The sequence below is a fragment of the Phoenix dactylifera genome, chromosome 4 (genome assembly GCF_051530095.1).
Source record: "Phoenix dactylifera cultivar Ajwa chromosome 4, Ajwa_hap1_PhDact_Kaust_v1.1, whole genome shotgun sequence".
Lineage (NCBI taxonomy): Eukaryota > Viridiplantae > Streptophyta > Magnoliopsida > Arecales > Arecaceae > Phoenix > Phoenix dactylifera.
The window spans coordinates 12576823-12594223 of NC_143193.1; the positions used below are offsets into that span (position 1 = coordinate 12576823).

The window sequence follows — 17401 nt, forward strand, 5'->3', positions numbered from 1 at the left end:
ATAGGTTCTATCTGCTAACCCTGCATAAGGAAGGAGACTTTGTGTTAATGCAGTTGAGTGCTGAACGCCGAAATTTTTGGAAGCTTCAACCTTGCCAAGTCGAATTCTTCAAGGTGCTGAAGTGGATGGGACCCAAGAACTTTGTGCTTGAGTTATCAGATGATTTGCAGGTTAGCTCCATCTTCTATGTTGAAGAGTTGCAGCCCTACGATGGTCACTATGTTGAAGAGTTGCAACCCTATGATGGTCGCCATGTTAAAGATGAAGACATCCCACCTGTATCATCATCACTTCTTCGACGATCAGCCCCGACGGACACCATTGAGGACATCCTAGTTGATCAGATCATGCCCACATGCCGAGGAGGATACCAAAGTTTTTTATTGGAGGACCGACTAATTTCAGATTGCACATGATTAAAGACGAAGGGAGTCCAACAGCCGAACCCGAACTTCTACGAGCTCTATCAATTGCAAAATTGGACGGAGTCGAGTCTTTTTTCAGAAGGGGGGAATTGATGTTAGAAAACCCCGATCATGCCGCTGAAATTTAAAAAAAATTCAGATGCAACGGAAGAGGCATGCGCGGGATCAACCGTTCATCGCATGAACGTTGTTCAAAAACCGTTCGTAGATAGATAAGGATTAAAAACTTTTTAAAACATTAGAAGATCAGATCTTCACCTTGTGCGGATAGATGATCACCGCAAACTGAAGTTCGTGGTTTAGGATGAAGGTTCGCTTGAAGCCGTTCAAGTGCCCGGCCTCTACGGGTATCCATACGAAGCAGAAAACCGATCCAAGCTTTCTATCTCCCCGGGGTGCTAGCTCCCTTGCAGAAATAACTTTGATGGCTGATATCCTCCCTTTCAATCAATCCTTGATTGTGCTTGGGAGGAGGAAGAAGAAGGATGAAGAGAAGAAGAGGAACGAAGCCCTGCAGCCTTCTTTTTCTTCCTTGCGTTGGAACCAAACGGAGGAGGAAGAAGGAGGCCACCAAGATCCTTTTCTTCCCTTTGCTGTTGGTGGCTGAAAAGAGAGGAGAGGAGGGTGGCCACGTGATGGAGAGGAGGAGGGCTTCACTTATCATTAGGGCACCTCCTTTCAAAGCCTTATAAAGGCATCTAGGGCTCCTATTTGGTTTAGTCCAAATCATGAATCAATTGGGTTCAATCTATGCTAATCCTAATCCAATTAGAACTTGAATGAACCATGACTCAATTGAACTCTTCAATCCTAATCCAATTAGGAGTCATGTTGATTCATTAGATTAATAATTAATTAGGACTTAAGAAATCCTAATCCAATTAGGACTTGTTTAATTCTAGTCCTAATCCAATTAGGACTCTAATTTGAATTCGAAGTCCTAATCCGATTAAGACTCTAGGAATCCTACTCCAAGTAGGAATCCAAATTTAATTCAAAACTCCTAATCTAATTAGGATTGTAGGAATCCTACTCCAAGTAGGAATCCTAGTCCTACTCCAAATAGGATTCCCAGTCCAAGTAGGAATCCCAGTCTAAGTAGGAATCTCAGTCCAAGTAGGATTCCTAGTCCTAATCCAATTAGGACTCTAGGAATCCTACTCCAAGTAGGACTCTTGTTTTAAGTCCAATTAATTAATTCTCTTTGTTCCTTCTTCAGCTTATTATCAATCGAATTGATTACTTGTGATTCCTAATCACGATTCAACCATCGGATCGGTCAATGCCTCTAGTGTGTGTGACCCCATAGGTTCTACTCTGACTGGTAGTGAGATATATTGTGATCTCTATCACAATATCATTGAAAACTCCTTTCAATGGGTCGGAACGATTCCAACTCTACTCATTAGGGCTTATCGATCATCGAGATAATCCCTATGAGTCCCACCATCCGCCAGTGACACCTAGAAGCATGTAGTGGCTACCCAGCAGAATAGAATGATAAACCTCTAGGTGCAGTTATCGTGTGATACAGTCCTACTATCGTGGATCCCTACAGGACGGAGGTCATGGATAACTCGTCAAACCCCTTCGTCTGTCATATGTCAAGATTTATTTGACTCGAGTTCGATAGTGGAAAACTCTTTCTCCACTTTCCATTACTGCCCTGGCCAAGGTCTTAGAACTTAGTCTAACAAATCACATAGGATCACTCCTCTTCTATCAAGGTCGATAGATTCCATGTAAGTGCATACCCTACTCCTACAGTGAACTTAATGCAGCCAATCTACACTACAAGGACCCATATGACTAGAGACCATGTATACGTGTAGTCAAACTACAATAACCTCACTGTGAGTAGCTGAAGCACCGCAGGTCAAAGGACCAATCATACTACAATAACCTCACTGACGAGTGGATAGACATCCAAGTGACTTCTTGTCTTGGTCATGCTCAGTACCCTTGTTCTGTAACAAGCACCTGCACTATCACTTCAGTGTCCCTACACTGTGGACTCAAGTCTCGTCCGTCCAGAAGGAAAGTGATCTTTTCACTGATCGGATCGATCACCGTCCTCGTGATGATCCATTGATCAGGAGCATTTAGAAATTAATCACCAATGATACATGGCTCAAATTCTAAACTCTTGAGAATATGCATCATCATCTTATTAATTTCTTGGGCGATTCATAGACACATAAATAATATGAATGAAACGATGCTTTTTATTTATTTAATAATAAATAGTCAAGTACAAAATTATGTCCCTAGAAGTAACAATGTGTCAGCCAGATTGGCTTCTAGGGCATACATCTAACAATCTTCCACTTGCACTAAAGCCAATCAGTCATATATGTAAGCCCCATCTTCTCAAGGTGGGCTTCAGTCTTTTGCTGACTTAGCTGCTTAGTGAACGGGTCTGCCACGTTATCCGCGGAGTCTACTCTCTGCACCTCTACATATTTCTTCTCAACATAGTCGCGTATGAGGTTGAAGCGCCGCTCTATGTGCTTGGACTTCTGATGAGACCTTGGCTCCATAGCTAGTGCTATGGTGCCAATGTTATCGCAGTAAAGTGTTATGGCATCTAATGACATTACACCTAACTCTGCAATGAACTTTTAACCAGATGGTTTTCACTGCACCCTTAGATACGGCTTAACATTCAGCTTCTAAGGTAGAATCTATAATGATCGGTTGTTTGGAACTCTTCCAATTTACTGAACCATCATTGCACATATTCTGATGTAGACTTTCTATCATCAATATGTGTGCATCCTTCTACCTTCAACTCTGATCTTCTCCCAAGGACCAAGAACATGTCCTTAGTTCTTCTCAAGTACTTAAGACTGTTCTTCACAGCTATCCAGTGCTTTTTGCCTGGATTTGATTGACATATGCTCGTGACATTCACAGCATGTACTATATCAAGTCATGTACACAGCATGGCATACATGAGGCTCCCTATTGCTGATGCATAGGGGATCTTGCTCATGCGTTGAATCTCTTCAGATGTGTTGGGGCACATCTTCTTGGAGAGATTTATTCCATGCCTCAGGGGTAAGAGACCCCTTTTAGAGTTTTCCATGCTGAACCTTTTCAGCACTTCCTCTATGTACATCTTCTATGATAGGCCAAGCATCCTTTTAGATCTAACTCTATAGACCTTTATTCCCAAAATATAGGATGCTTCCCCAAGGTCTTTCATGGAGAACCTTTTTGACAACCTGACCTTGACCGAGGTTAGCATGGGAATATCATTTCCTATCAGGAGGATGTCGTCCACATACAGTACGAGAAATACGACAGCGCTCCCACTAACCCTTTTGTAAACACATGGTTCCTCTTCGTTTTTTATGAAATCAAACGTTTTGATTGCGTCATCGAAACGAGTGTGCCAACTTCGAGATGCTTGCTTTAGTCCATAGATGGACTTTTGCAGCTTGCAGACCTTGTGATCTCCATCACTGGAAGTGAAACCCAAAAGCTGTTCCATATAGATGTCTTCATCAAGATATCCATTCAGGAAAGCTGTTTTCACATCCATCTGCCTCATCTTATTAATTTCTGAAATGCTGCAATGGCAAGCAATGTTCGGATGGATTTCAGCATGGCTACAGGTGAAAAGGTCTCCTGATAGTCAATGCCCTCGCGCTGACTATACCCTTTCGCCACAAGCTTCGCCAATGCTCCTCTGAGACGTAAAAATTGTATCCTAATGACTCTTTAGGATATCCTATAAAACGAGCACTTATGGTCCTAGCCTCTTGTTTGTCCGCCTGTAGTTTCTTGACGTGGGCCGGACATCCCCAAATCTTGAGATGACCAAGACTTGGTTTCTTACCATGCTATATCTCATACGGTGTGGTAGGAAGGGATTTAGAGGGAACTCTATTCAACAAGTAAATAGCTGAAAATAGGGCATCTATTTAAAGAAACAAGGGTAAATCAGTGAAGCTCATCATGGACTGGACCATATCAATAGAGTTCGATTCCTCCTCTCTGACACTCCATTGAGCTGAGGTGTTCCAGGAGGAGTCCATTATGAAACTATACCATTCTCCTTGAGATAATCACGGAACTCTCCATTAAGGTATTCACTTCCTCGATTTGATCGAAGAACCTTAATGAGTTTTTTGTGCTTATTTTTCTACTTCATATCTAAGCTTTTTGAACCTTTCAAAAGTTTCATATTTGTGTCTCATACACATATCCATACCGTGAGTAATCATCGGTAAATGAAGTAAAAAATTATAACCCCTAGCCTGCACATCGAATGGGCCACACACATCAGTGTGTACTAGGATAAGTATTTCAGTGGACCTCCCTGTGTCCTACAAAGGATAACTTGGCCATCTTTCCTTGAAGGCAGAATTCACAAATCAAATATGACTCGGAAGTCAATGAGCCCAAAAGCTTATGTTTCTCCAATTTGTTTATTCTGTCTTCTCCTATATGGCCAAGCCTGAGGTGCCACAAATACTTTAGATTTATCTCATTTTTGGATCTATTAGATCCTATGGTATTCACTGTTTGCTCAGATATATTCACAGATACATCCATATGTATGTGATAGAGACTGTCAATCATAAAACCATGTTGAATCAATTTATTTTTCAAATAAAAATCTTTCTGTGCTAAATAAAATACAGTAATCAAATTTCTGCTAGCAATAGGTAACAGTCCATAAGTATCCTGAGCATATCTGACATACCTTCTGAAGGTCTGTCACCCTTCATATTCTTTATGCTTTCCCATGTATGTAGGACAGTTCCTCTTCCAATGGCCATCCATGATGCAATGGAAACATTTTTCCTTGCAATTGGCCTTTTCTTGGAACTTCCTCATTTGGCATTTTCTCGGTCTTCTGTTTCTTCGCAGGCTTTTTCTTCTTCCAAATAGACTCTCTCTTGGAAGTAGAAATCAACTCAACAGTGAGAACGATGCCCTTTGAACTCTTCAGCGTCCCTAAGGTAGTTACCAATTTTTTTAACAATTCTGTTTTGGTGCATACAATCTTGTTCATATGGTAATTTACTATAAATTGTTCATATGAAGCTAGAAGGGATTACGGGATCAAATCCATTTGCAGTTTCTTGTGCATGGTCATGCCGAGCTTCTCAAGCTTCTTTAAGTCCTTTATCATGGTCAAACCATGATCATGGACATACTGCCCATCGTGCATCTTGGCTTTGAAGAGCCTCTTGGACACTTCAAACCGAGCTGCGTGACTCTGATCACCATACAACTCTTGCAGGTGATTTAATATGTCCCTGGCAGTCTTCATGTTCTCATGCTGGCATTGTAATGCATTGGACATGGATGCCATTGTGCAGCACCTAACTTTATTGTCATTGTTCGTCCACTTAACAAGCGTCTTATGCTGATCAGTGATCGGACGGATTGGTAACACGGAGATTCCATGGTCTAGCATATACCCGAATTTCTCATAATTCAAAACGATTTTTTTTTTTTTTGAAATTTGCTGAGCTAATCTTTATAATTGGGTTTGGTCAAACGGTTGTTCTATAGGATATGAGTTAAGAGTCTAGAAGCTGAATTTATAATCCTTAGAGAGTAAAGATTCTAGTTAGACTTTTGTACTTGATCCTAATCTGTTCTAAGGTCTTTTAGAACAAATGTAACTCCCACTATTTTTTCGAATTCCTCACACTCCCCTGGTAGGAAAACGGAAATCCCACACGACTAGGGTTTCTAGTGGGTACTGCGGTCCCACCGATTTACATGCCACCTCACCTAACAGTTATTGGTGACACATAGATTGATGAATGTACAACTCTTGTACAATGCTTCTCAAGCATGTTGCAGTGTAACTTGGTCTCTAAGCCATGAAAACCTCACCTAACAGTTATTGGTCTCATTTCTTAGTTAAGTCAGACCCACCGTATAACCGTAGGAATAAAGTCGTCATTGGGTCCTCACCTAACAGTTATTGGTGCCCAACCCCACCTTTACCCTACAACATCTCATGTCTATAGAGAGGTCCAGCCCCCCGATGCAACTTGACCACTGTATCCAGCCGAGACAAATCAACATCAGAAAGGCCTTAGCATCTCTACTACAGTGGAAGACCTATTGACTTAATATTGGTTAATCAGGTCTTAGTGTTTGCAACTTGAACTCTTCATAAGAGGTAATCGAACAATTGGCCAGGTAAGCAGGTAGGAGGCTCCCCTTACTCAGAGAGTAAGGTCCTAATTAAGTAACCACCTTTCATGCTTTCCTAGACACTAATTAGATCAATTAATCTAATATGACTTGCTCATGTTGGTTCACTCTTGACTTGATTGAGGAGGTTTTAATTTAGGTCTCAATTGGGTTTGTTACATCACATGTAAACCTATCTACCCAGCTTTCATTCACATCACATGCAAACGGCACATTGCAGGCAGTTATAATCGCAGCAATAATTAAAGCTAAACTTTAAATAGGTGATGATCATGGATTCTAGTTAGGTCGTATTACAAGCACATGCACATCAATCGATCAATTGGTCTTCAACTCTTGAATTGGTTCCAAGCCTCCTTGATTCGATCCTTGATCAACTCTTGATCCAATCGCTATCAACCGCTTAGATCACCTGTTCATCTCATGCCTTGTCTTCAACTTGATCGTTGACGTACATCACATCACAGAAATACAACCAGATGTAAAATAAAAATAATAATAAATTACATCTCCTTTTAGGAGGCACGCAGGCCTCTCAAAACATCAAATAAGATGCATGCAAGCATCTGAAAAATTACATGACATCACAGATCACATCGCAGGTCATTACATTTGATACCAAAAGAGTTTGAATCCTATGATCATCACCACATGCAGCAATTATAATTTTCAGATCTGAAAACTAACTAATTATCTCATGACATAGGTTGCTGATCATGCTAATCATGATTCTAAACTTTGTAATCTCATTAACAATGCAATTAGAATCATCATCTTATCATATAAAAATCAGCATGCAAAAATCAGCACCCTAGAAAAAATCTGCATGTAGAAAATTTTCAGCATGCATAATCTTTCAATTTTCAGATCTAATAAGCCTACTAATAATTAATCCTTACCTTAATCTATGAAGCCTAGGCTCTGATACCACTGTTAGAAAACCCCGATCATGCCGCTGAAATTTAAAAAAAATTCAGATACAGCGGAAGAGGCATGCGCGGGATCAACCGTTCATCGCATGAACGTTGTTCAAAAACCGTTCGTAGATAGATAAGGATTAAAAACTTTTTAAAACATTAGAAGATCAGATCTTCACCTTGTGCGGGTAGATGATCACCGCAAATTGAAGTTCGTGGTTTAGGATGAAGGTTCGCTTGAAGCCGTTCAAGTGCCCGGCCTCTACGGGTATCCACACGAAACAGAAAACCGATCCAAGCTTTCTATCTCCCCGGGGTGCTAGCTCCCTTGCAGAGATAACTTTGATGGCTGATATCCTCCCTTTCAATCAATCCTTGATTGTGCTTGGGAGGAGGAAGAAGAAGGATGAAGAGAAGAAGAGGAACGAAGCCCTGCAGCCTTCTTTTTCTTCCTTGCGTTGGAACCAAACGGTGGAGGAAGAAGGAGGCCACCAAGATCCTTTTCTTCCCTTTGTTGTTGGTGGCTGAAAAGAGAGGAGAGGAGGGTGGCCACGTGATGGAGAGGAGGAGGGCTTCACTTATCATTAGGGCACCTCCTTTCAAAGCCTTATAAAGGCATCTAGGGCTCCTATTTGGTTTAGTCCAAATCATGAATCAATTGGGTTCAATCTATGCTAATCCTAATCCAATTAGAACTTGAATGAACCATGACTCAATTGAACTCTTCAATCCTAATCCAATTAGAAGTCATGTTGATTCATTAGATTAATAATTAATTAGGACTTAAGAAATCCTAATCCAATTAGGACTTGTTTAATTCTAGTCCTAATCCAATTAGGACTATAATTTGAATTCGAAGTCCTAATCCGATTAAGACTCTAGGAATCCTACTCCAAGTAGGAATCCAAATTTAATTCAAAACTCCTAATCTAATTAGGATTGTAGGAATCCTACTCCAAGTAGGAATCCTAGTCCTACTCCAAATAGGATTCCCAGTCCAAGTAGGAATCCCAGTCTAAGTAGGAATCTCAGTCCAAGTAGGATTCCTAGTCCTAATCCAATTAGGACTCTAGGAATCCTACTCCAAGTAGGACTCTTGTTTTAAGTCCAATTAATTAATTCTCTTTATTCCTTCTTCAGCTTATTATCAATCGAATTGATTACTTGTGATTCCTAATCACGATTCAACCATCGAATCGGTCAATGCCTCTAGTGTGTGTGACCCCATAGGTTCTACTCTGACTGGTAGTGAGATATATTGTGATCTCTATCACAATATCATTGAAAACTCCTTTCAATGGGTCGGAACGATTCCAACTCTACTCATTAGGGCTTATCGATCATCGAGATAATCCCTATGAGTCCCACCATCCACCAGTGACACCTAGCAGCATGTAGTGGCTACCCAGCAGAATAGAATGATAAACCTCTAGGTGCAGTTATCGTGTGATACAGTCCTACTATCGTGGATCCCTACAGGACGGAGGTCATGGATAACTCGTCAAACCCCTTCGTCTGTCATATGTCAAGATTTATTTGACTCGAGTTCGATAGTGGAAAACTCTTTCTCCACTTTCTATTACTGCCCTGGCCAAGGTCTTAGAACTCAGTCTAACAAATCACATAGGATCACTCCTCTTCTATCAAGATCGATAGATTCCATGTAAGTGCATACCCTACTACTATAGTGAACTTAATGCAGCCAATCTACACTACAAGGACCCATATGACTAGAGACCATGTATACGTATAGTCAAACTACAATAACCTCACTGTGAGTAGCTGAAGCACCGCAGGTCAAAGGACCAATCATACTACTGCAACATCAAGCAAGTCACTGACGAGTGGATAGACATCCAAGTGACTTCTTGTTTTGGTCACGCTCAGTACCCTTGTTCTGTAACAAGCACCTGCACTATCACTTCAATGTCCCTACACTGTGAACTCAAGTCTCGTCCATCCAGAAGGAAAGTGATCTGTGCACTGATCGGATCGATCATCGTCCTCGTGATGATCCATTGATCAGGAGCATTTAGAAATTAATCACCAATGATACATGGCTCAAATTTTCAACTCTTGAGAATATGCATCATCATCTTATTAATTTCTTGGACGATTCATAGACACATAAATAATATGAATGAAACGATGCCTTTTATTTATTTAATAATAAATAGTCAAGTACAAAATTATGTCCCTAGAATTAACAATGTGTCAGCCAGATTGGCTTCTAGGGCATACATCTAACAATTGATGCAGGAGCATCCCCCTTGGGCATGGTGTATTGGGTCTAGTCCCTTGGGAATGGAGATTGAGTTTCCTTCTTGGGTGTGCACCAAGTTTCATGGGGTTCAAGGAGTTCCAATATCAATCATGTTGAGCCCAATTGAATCATGGGGAGAGTGTGGAGATGAAGGCCAACCATGAAGCACCACCCTCATTCTAATGGCGTGGAACATTGGGTGAAGGAGTGGAAAGAATTTTAGTCCAAGCAAAGTTGAGTCCAAGCTGAAATTAGATTGAGTCCCTGCAATTAGTGATTTGATTCACAATGGGTTAGCCTCTTTAGTGTCAATTAGATTGAGTCCAAGGCGTGAATGGGTCCATGGCTAATTAGAAGTGGTCACATGTCAAAATAAAGAGAAGTTCAACCATGAAGACCTCTCACATGTGGAAGAAATTCAGAGTTCAGATCCAGTTCAAATCCATGACAGATTGAATACTATATGGTCTTTTGAAGATTTTGGGAGCTACAGAAGTATGATTAAGTTGATTCAAATTTTGTTGGAAAGTAGACATCTGTAGCTTTCCAATGACTATAAGAACATAAAATTTAGAGATCAGATGACATTTGAGGAGTCTCCTGAACTTCACGCTGATGTTGGTACCCGAGAAGGAGTTCCACCTAGATATTCATGGCATGCGGCTGAATTCCTTTTGATGGGTTTCAATCCACACGCCATAGATATGGATCTTAGGTGTCTAGGCTTAGGTGTCAAGGCCTTTGATTGGTCAATTAGAAAATTTAAATTTTGAATTGAGTCCACATGTAATTAGGAGTCCAATTTAAAATTCTGTGTAGTCCTTATCCTTTGCCAACCTTTCCTTCTATATAAAGGAGGGTATGATGAATGAAGTTAGTTTTGGATTTCGAAATTATTTTTTTGTTTGCGTGAAGAGAGGCTACTCCTCTTGCTGGTGCGATGCCAAAGGGGTTGAGGAAAGGTGGGATGCCTCCCCTTCACGCCATTTGAAATTGGGTTGGTTTTGGATGAGATTTTCCTAACTAACTCAACCTTACCCTTATCCATTCTCTTTCTCCTCACACCTCCACCCTTTGTGTGCGCCATCCTTGCTTTCCACCTCATCCACCGGCAATTTCCTCATGCCTATTATCCTCTCACGTCCTCCCCTTGGGTCCAAGGCAATTCAAAGTCAAATTAAACCCATTTCAGCCTACATGCAAATGAACCAACCAATTTCAGCTGCCCACTAAACTTGGTGCCTAATTTTGGTCCATTGGCTGACCCTCCTTGAACCCAATCTCGCCATCCAGCAACCCATCTTCTTCCTCCTTCCTTCCACCACAAAGAACCCTAGCCTCCATTGCCATTGCTTAGAAAAAAAAAAATTCAGCCATCATCAGAGAAGAAAAATTCTGCAGCCCACCCCGATTGCGTCAGATGGGCTTCTTTAAGAATTTTCTGTTTAATTTCCAAATCCATAGGTACACAAATTCTATTCCGATACCTCAAAATCCATCCTCATGTATCTCGAATTTAGATATATCTCCTGCTTCTACTGACTCCCGAATCTTCAATAACTGTTGGTCATTACCCTGAGCTGTCTTGATCCTCTCTATGAGTGTCGGCTGAACCTACATATAAGCCAATTGAGTCCCCAAGCCAAGTACTCGGATCTCTAATTCAAGTTTCCTCACATCTTCCAAAATATGTCGTTGGCTAGTAATCAAAGTGGCCATATTTCCTATTGACTTTCTGCTTAAAGCATCTGCAACAACATTAGCTTTTCCAGGGTGATAATTAATCGTTAGATCATAGTCCTTCAACAATTCCAGCCATCTTCTTTGTCTCAAATTCAGTTCCTTCTGGGTAAATATATATTTCAAACTCTTGTGATCTGTAAACACCTCGCATCGTACTCCATAAAGATGATGTCTCCAAATCTTGAGAGCAAAAATCACAGCTGCTAACTCCAAATCATGAGTGGGATAAATTTGCTCATAAGATTTTAATTATCTAGAGGCATAGGCTACTACTTTACCGTGCTGCATCAAAACACAGCCGAGTCCCTTTCTTGAAGCATCACTATAAATTGTGAATCCATCATCACCTGTAGGTATAGTAAGAATAGGTGCCGTAACCAATCGCCTCTTTAATTTCTGAAAGCCTCGTTCACAATCTTTAGTCCATTCAAACTTAACTCTTTTTTGAGTTAAGCGAGTCAAAGGTATAGCTATAGAGGAAAATCCTTCCATAAATCGTCTGTAATAGCCTGCCATTCCTAGAAAGCTGCGAATCTCAAAAACATTAGTTGGCCTGTTCCATTGCACTACATCTTCCACTTTTGCGGGATCCACAGAAATCCCATCTCCGGATATAATATGCCCCAAAAACGATATCTCATTCAACCAAAACTCACACTTCTTTAATTTAGCATAGAGCTTCTCCCTCCTTAAGAGTTGAAGTACGCTTCGTAAATGTTCCTCATGTTCTTCTTTTCCTTTTGAATAAATTAAAATGTCATCAATGAACACCACCACAAATCGATCTAGAAAAGATTTAAATATTATGTTCATTAAGTCCATAAAAGCTGCTGGGGCATTCGTCAATCCAAAAGGCATCACCAAGAATTCATAATGTCCATAACGAGTTCTGAATGCAGTCTTGGGTACATCTTCCGCTTTGATCTTTAGCTGATGATATCCTGTGCGGAGATCAATCTTAGAGAAAATATGTGCACCTTGCAACTGGTCAAATAAATCATCTATTCGAGGCAAAGGGTATTTGTTCTTTATAGTGACTTTATTCAATTCTCTATAGTCATTGCAGAGTCTCATGCTTCCATCTTTCTTTTTCACAAAGAGCACTGGAGCTCCCCAAGGTGACACACTAGGTCGTATAAAATCCTTGTCCAGTAAATCTTGCAACTGATCTTTCAATTCTTTTAATTCAGCTGGGGCCATTCGATAAGGAGCTTTAGAAATCGGACCTGAATCAGGTACAAGATCAATAGTGAATTCAATTTCTCTGTCCCATGGCAATCCTGATAACTCCTCGGTAAAGACGTCCGAAAATTCATTCACTATAGGAATATCCTCTATCTTTAGTTCATCTTGTTGTATATCAATTACTGAGGCCAGATAACCTGTGCATCCTTTTCTTAACATTCGTCCAGCTTGCAAAGTCGAGATAATATGAGGAAAAGCAGTTCCTTGGTTTCCACAGAAACTGAATGCCGGTTCTCCCGAAATTTGGAAGTTTACCCTCTTGCCATGACAGTCTACTGAGGCATGATAGGTAGCAAGCCAATTCATCCCCAAAATGACATCAAAATCCCGCATATCAAGTACAATCAGATCCACAAGTAACTCCCTATCTATTATTTCAATTTTACATGACTTGCATATAACATCAGTGCTCAACATACCGCCTACTGGTGTCTCCACATAGAACTTAGTGGTCATGGATTCACACAATATGTCATGTGTTTTGACAAAGTTTGAGGATATGAATGAATGTGTGGCACCAGGATCAAATAAGACATAAGCATAAATATCAGATATAGGAATAGTACCTGTCACCACTGCATTAGAAGCTTGTACATCTTGCTGTGTAAGTGCAAATACCCTTTCTTGAGTCTTTGGCCTCTGGCTTCCTTCCATTGCTTGCGTAGATTTATTCTCGTTTCTTTGTGGGTAGTCTTTAATTTTATGACCTTTCTGTCTGCAATGAAAACAAGAACCTGTAACCCAGGGACAATTTGCAAATTCATGTTTACCGCCACATCTTGAACACTTCCCACTCTCATTTTTGAGATTTCTATCTTTATTTGGCTTCTGAGCTAGATTCTTGAAATTCTTGTTTCCCCCTTTAAATTCAGTAGGTCTTTTTCTTTTCTTTTGGTTTCTTTCCCTTTCAGCAAAAGCTTCGTTGACTTTCCTTTCAATGATTAAAGCTTTATTCACCACAATTGCGTAGGTAGTCAACTCATAGGGTACCACTTGCTTCCTAATTTCAGTCTTCAATCCCATCTTAAACTTGTGCACTCGGTCTTGCTCATCCTCTACCAATTTCGGAACAAATTTGGCTAGTTCTGTGAATTTGGCTTCATATTCGGCCATTGTCATGCCCCTTTGCTTCAAATGGATAAATTCTTGTTCCTTCTGTATCCTTACACTTCGAGGAAAATATTTATCATAGAATGCTTTTCAAAATTTATCCCAAGTGAGAGGTTCCCCATCATGCTCAAATTTATGCTCCAACATCTGCCACCAATTAAATGCTTCTCCCTGCAACATGTATGATGCAAACAGAAGTTTTTCATCGTCCCGGCATCTTCAGACAGCAAATGCTTTTTCCATCTCTGTAAGCCAATTGTCTGCTTCCAAAGGTTCTGTAGTCCCCTGAAAAGCTGGAGGAGCCAGCCTCTTAAATTCAGCTATGCTGCTACGATGTTCACACTATTCCCCTCGTCCTTGCTGTGGCTGTGTCTGGAGCAACTGCGCTTGTTGTTGGAGCAACTGCTGTTGCACCTGCTGTTGCATTTGCATGAGGCTCACCATGGTCTGCATAACCTGGCTTAAGCCCGATTCCTGTCCCGTTTGAGGGCTCATGACTTCCTCCTGCTGAGGGATACTCCCAACCCGTTGGGGTGTGCTGTCAGTATGCCGGTTCGGTGTCTCATCTGCAGCACTAACAGTAGTCTTTTTTGCCCGACGTTGAGGCATCCTGACCTATATGCATCAAATAACAGCAGACTCATAAAAAGAAAGCTCACCGAATTAAATTATTATTATTATTATTTTTATATAATAATAATCATCACATTCTTCACACCTAATGTCCCAATGTCCCTAGTGTCTACCCACCTACACTCATATCGTGTATGATTCTTTGTCTTAGATTCTATCCATGTATGCTCTGATACCACTTAAGTTGTCACGCCCCCGTCCCGAGATCGCGAGCCGGGGGTCGCGCCAACCGCCGCACACCCGTAAGAAACTTTTCCCACGAGCATGCAAGGCATCTAAACCAAACACCTCAATTATGTAATTCTAAAATAATTTAACAGAATAAATGCAATCTTATTCCATTGACTAACTCGAGTCATAATGTCTCACAAGTCTAAATACGCGGCGGAATAATCATTTACCAACATGCAGAAACCTAGTTCTTAAAATAATAAAAGTCCACCAATCATAATAAATGTCCATAATAACAAATCAACTTAAATAACCCTAATCTAAGATAACTTGTGCCACAATCCTTCTAGTCGCTCTCCCATTTTGAATCCCCAATAGACTAGTTCTCGAAATCTGTAAAACAACAAGAGATGGTATAATGAGCTAGACAGCTGGTGCTAAAATAAAATTATTCTCCCAAGTGCAGGAGATTCGCACAAGTAGTATAACTCGGAAGTCCGAGGTCGATTCCTCAGAGAACGATCTATGGATTATTAGCATAATCTCAGATTAATTAATTCAGTTAATTTGTTGATTAAGATGATGTTTTGCAAATAGAAAACAAATTAGTACACAGAGAATTAAAGTATGGATAGATTAAGATCGAGTAGGGATCTGGAATCCTCCTTGATAATTTTGCATTCAAGAAATAAATTCTTCGATTCTTGATTAAAGATATAAATGTAGGATAGATCAAAGCATGAGATATATTTTAGGGACATATGAACTCTATTTCTAAGCATTTATCGTGCCTATTACATCAACGATAAATCAAATACTAAAGCGGTCCACATGTCGATCAACATAAACCATTAAAGAACTATCTACAAAATAATTATGCAAGAATCCATAATATATTGGAAATATAAATTTATAAGAATTAAAGGTTTAGAATTTACTTTAAAGATAGCAATACATCAAGGGTTCCTCCATCACCCAGGATTAGCCAGCCATCAACATCAAAGACTCTCCCCTGTTACTCCTCTCTCTATTTTTTTTCTTCTTTTTCTTTTCGGAAACAGGGCATCCCCTGTTTCCCTCTCTCTTCTTCTTTCTTGTTTTCTTCCACTGCAGCAGCCGACTCCTCTATTCTTCCTCTTCCCCCCCAAATCGGAGCCCCTTTCTCCTCCTCTTATAGATCCCACCAGAGATCAGCCAGCGATGGATCTGATTTTGCGTGGAGAGGAGGAAGAACGCCTGCGTGATGGTTGGGGCGGAATGCATGGGATCGGCTGGATCGATGGCGCTGGCCGCGGGATTTGGGGAGTCGCTTGGGTGCGCAGAAGAAAAGTCATAGACTCTATTCTGCAGTTGGGAGGATGCATCCTTTTTAGATGAATTTATATAAAATAATGTTAAAAATTATAATAAGTGCTAAGGATAAAATATTAATCATGCAAATATTAACATCTATTATTTATCATTATTTTGCTAGCATTAGGCTAAGTTAATTGGTACTTAGATCGCACTTTTGTGCTCTCATCATACCCCCCAACTAGCTTATTGCTAGTCTCTAGCAATTCAGAGTAAATAATAACATGAGAGTACAAAAAGTGTTGGTCAATTCTTTGACTTTTTATTAAAGCTAACGACATAAAACTAAGATATGTACCCACTTTCGTAGGGCATCACGATTGCACTTAGCACGTGCAACAAGCCGTTAAACTCCTAGGTTACCCTAGTGGACGAGTGTTGTCTCGTGAGGGTTTTCAGGGATGTTACCCACAAACATCATGAATGATATGACATGAGATCCTAAAAAAAAAAAAAATGAAATAAATTTTAAGCTAATGCACATGTAATTAATTAATATATATTTTCAAGCATGGAAACTATCAAAGCAAGGAAAATATGAAAGTGTAGTGTGCATAAAATAGTATGACTTTCTCGGAGTACTACTACCTCCAACACAACATGGCACCGCTTGAATTTTAGGTGTACTACTCAAGTTCACAAGTGTTTACTACAGTTTATTAGAGCCTGATCCATCAAATTTTCGGAATATCTCATGTTGTCTAAAATTGTCAAGAATGGTTTGCATAAAAAGAAGGAGCTATCAATCCCAACTAAATATCCAAAGTACACAAAGGTCCAATACAATGGAGTCAAACCAGCCATTACCACATGTCACTGGGTTCAGCCCGACCAACCCTATTCATGCTTTTTTTTTTAATATTTTTTTATACATATGGTGATTACAATAGTCCAACCCCCTTAGACTCTAGCAAGGTCCATGTAGCGAGTTTTCGGCCAATAACTCCTGATCCAGTTGGCTCAAGGCATTAGGTGAAACACCCCTCGGACTTAATTACTCGAACCAGACTACGCCACGAGGTTAGACTTGTCATCTCCTCATTTTTTTTTTTAAATCAAGAGAGAAGGTAAACTGAACCATATAATGTGACTGCAACGTGACTATAGGTCAACCAAGGTTGGAACATAAGTCACTTAGATGATCTAGCCGGGGTATTCAGCCTCTATCTTTATGTGAAAACCAAATCAAGAACCTTTTAGTACGGATAAGGATACTCGTACTTCTTTTACAGATATGGCTTAACAAAAATGCATTAAACAAATGTGAACTCCTGAGGCCTTCCTATAATCATTAAGTAAATGTGCGGAGATCTAATAATAGGTCTCTGATCAGTCATAATGTGCATGTGTTC

General features: G+C 40.2%; 1 protein-coding gene across 1 annotated transcript; it reads right to left on the minus strand.

The window, feature by feature from the left end:
* Nucleotides 1-11586: 11586 nt before the first annotated feature.
* On the minus strand, nt 11587-13895 carry LOC149753657 (uncharacterized). Its single transcript, XM_089930355.1, has 2 exons — nt 11816-13895; nt 11587-11717 (listed from the first exon to the last, which is right to left on the minus strand). The coding sequence occupies exons 1-2, from the start codon at nt 13893-13895 to the stop codon at nt 11587-11589; spliced, it is 2211 nt and encodes a 736-aa protein (XP_089786481.1).
* Nucleotides 13896-17401: the final 3506 nt, after the last annotated feature.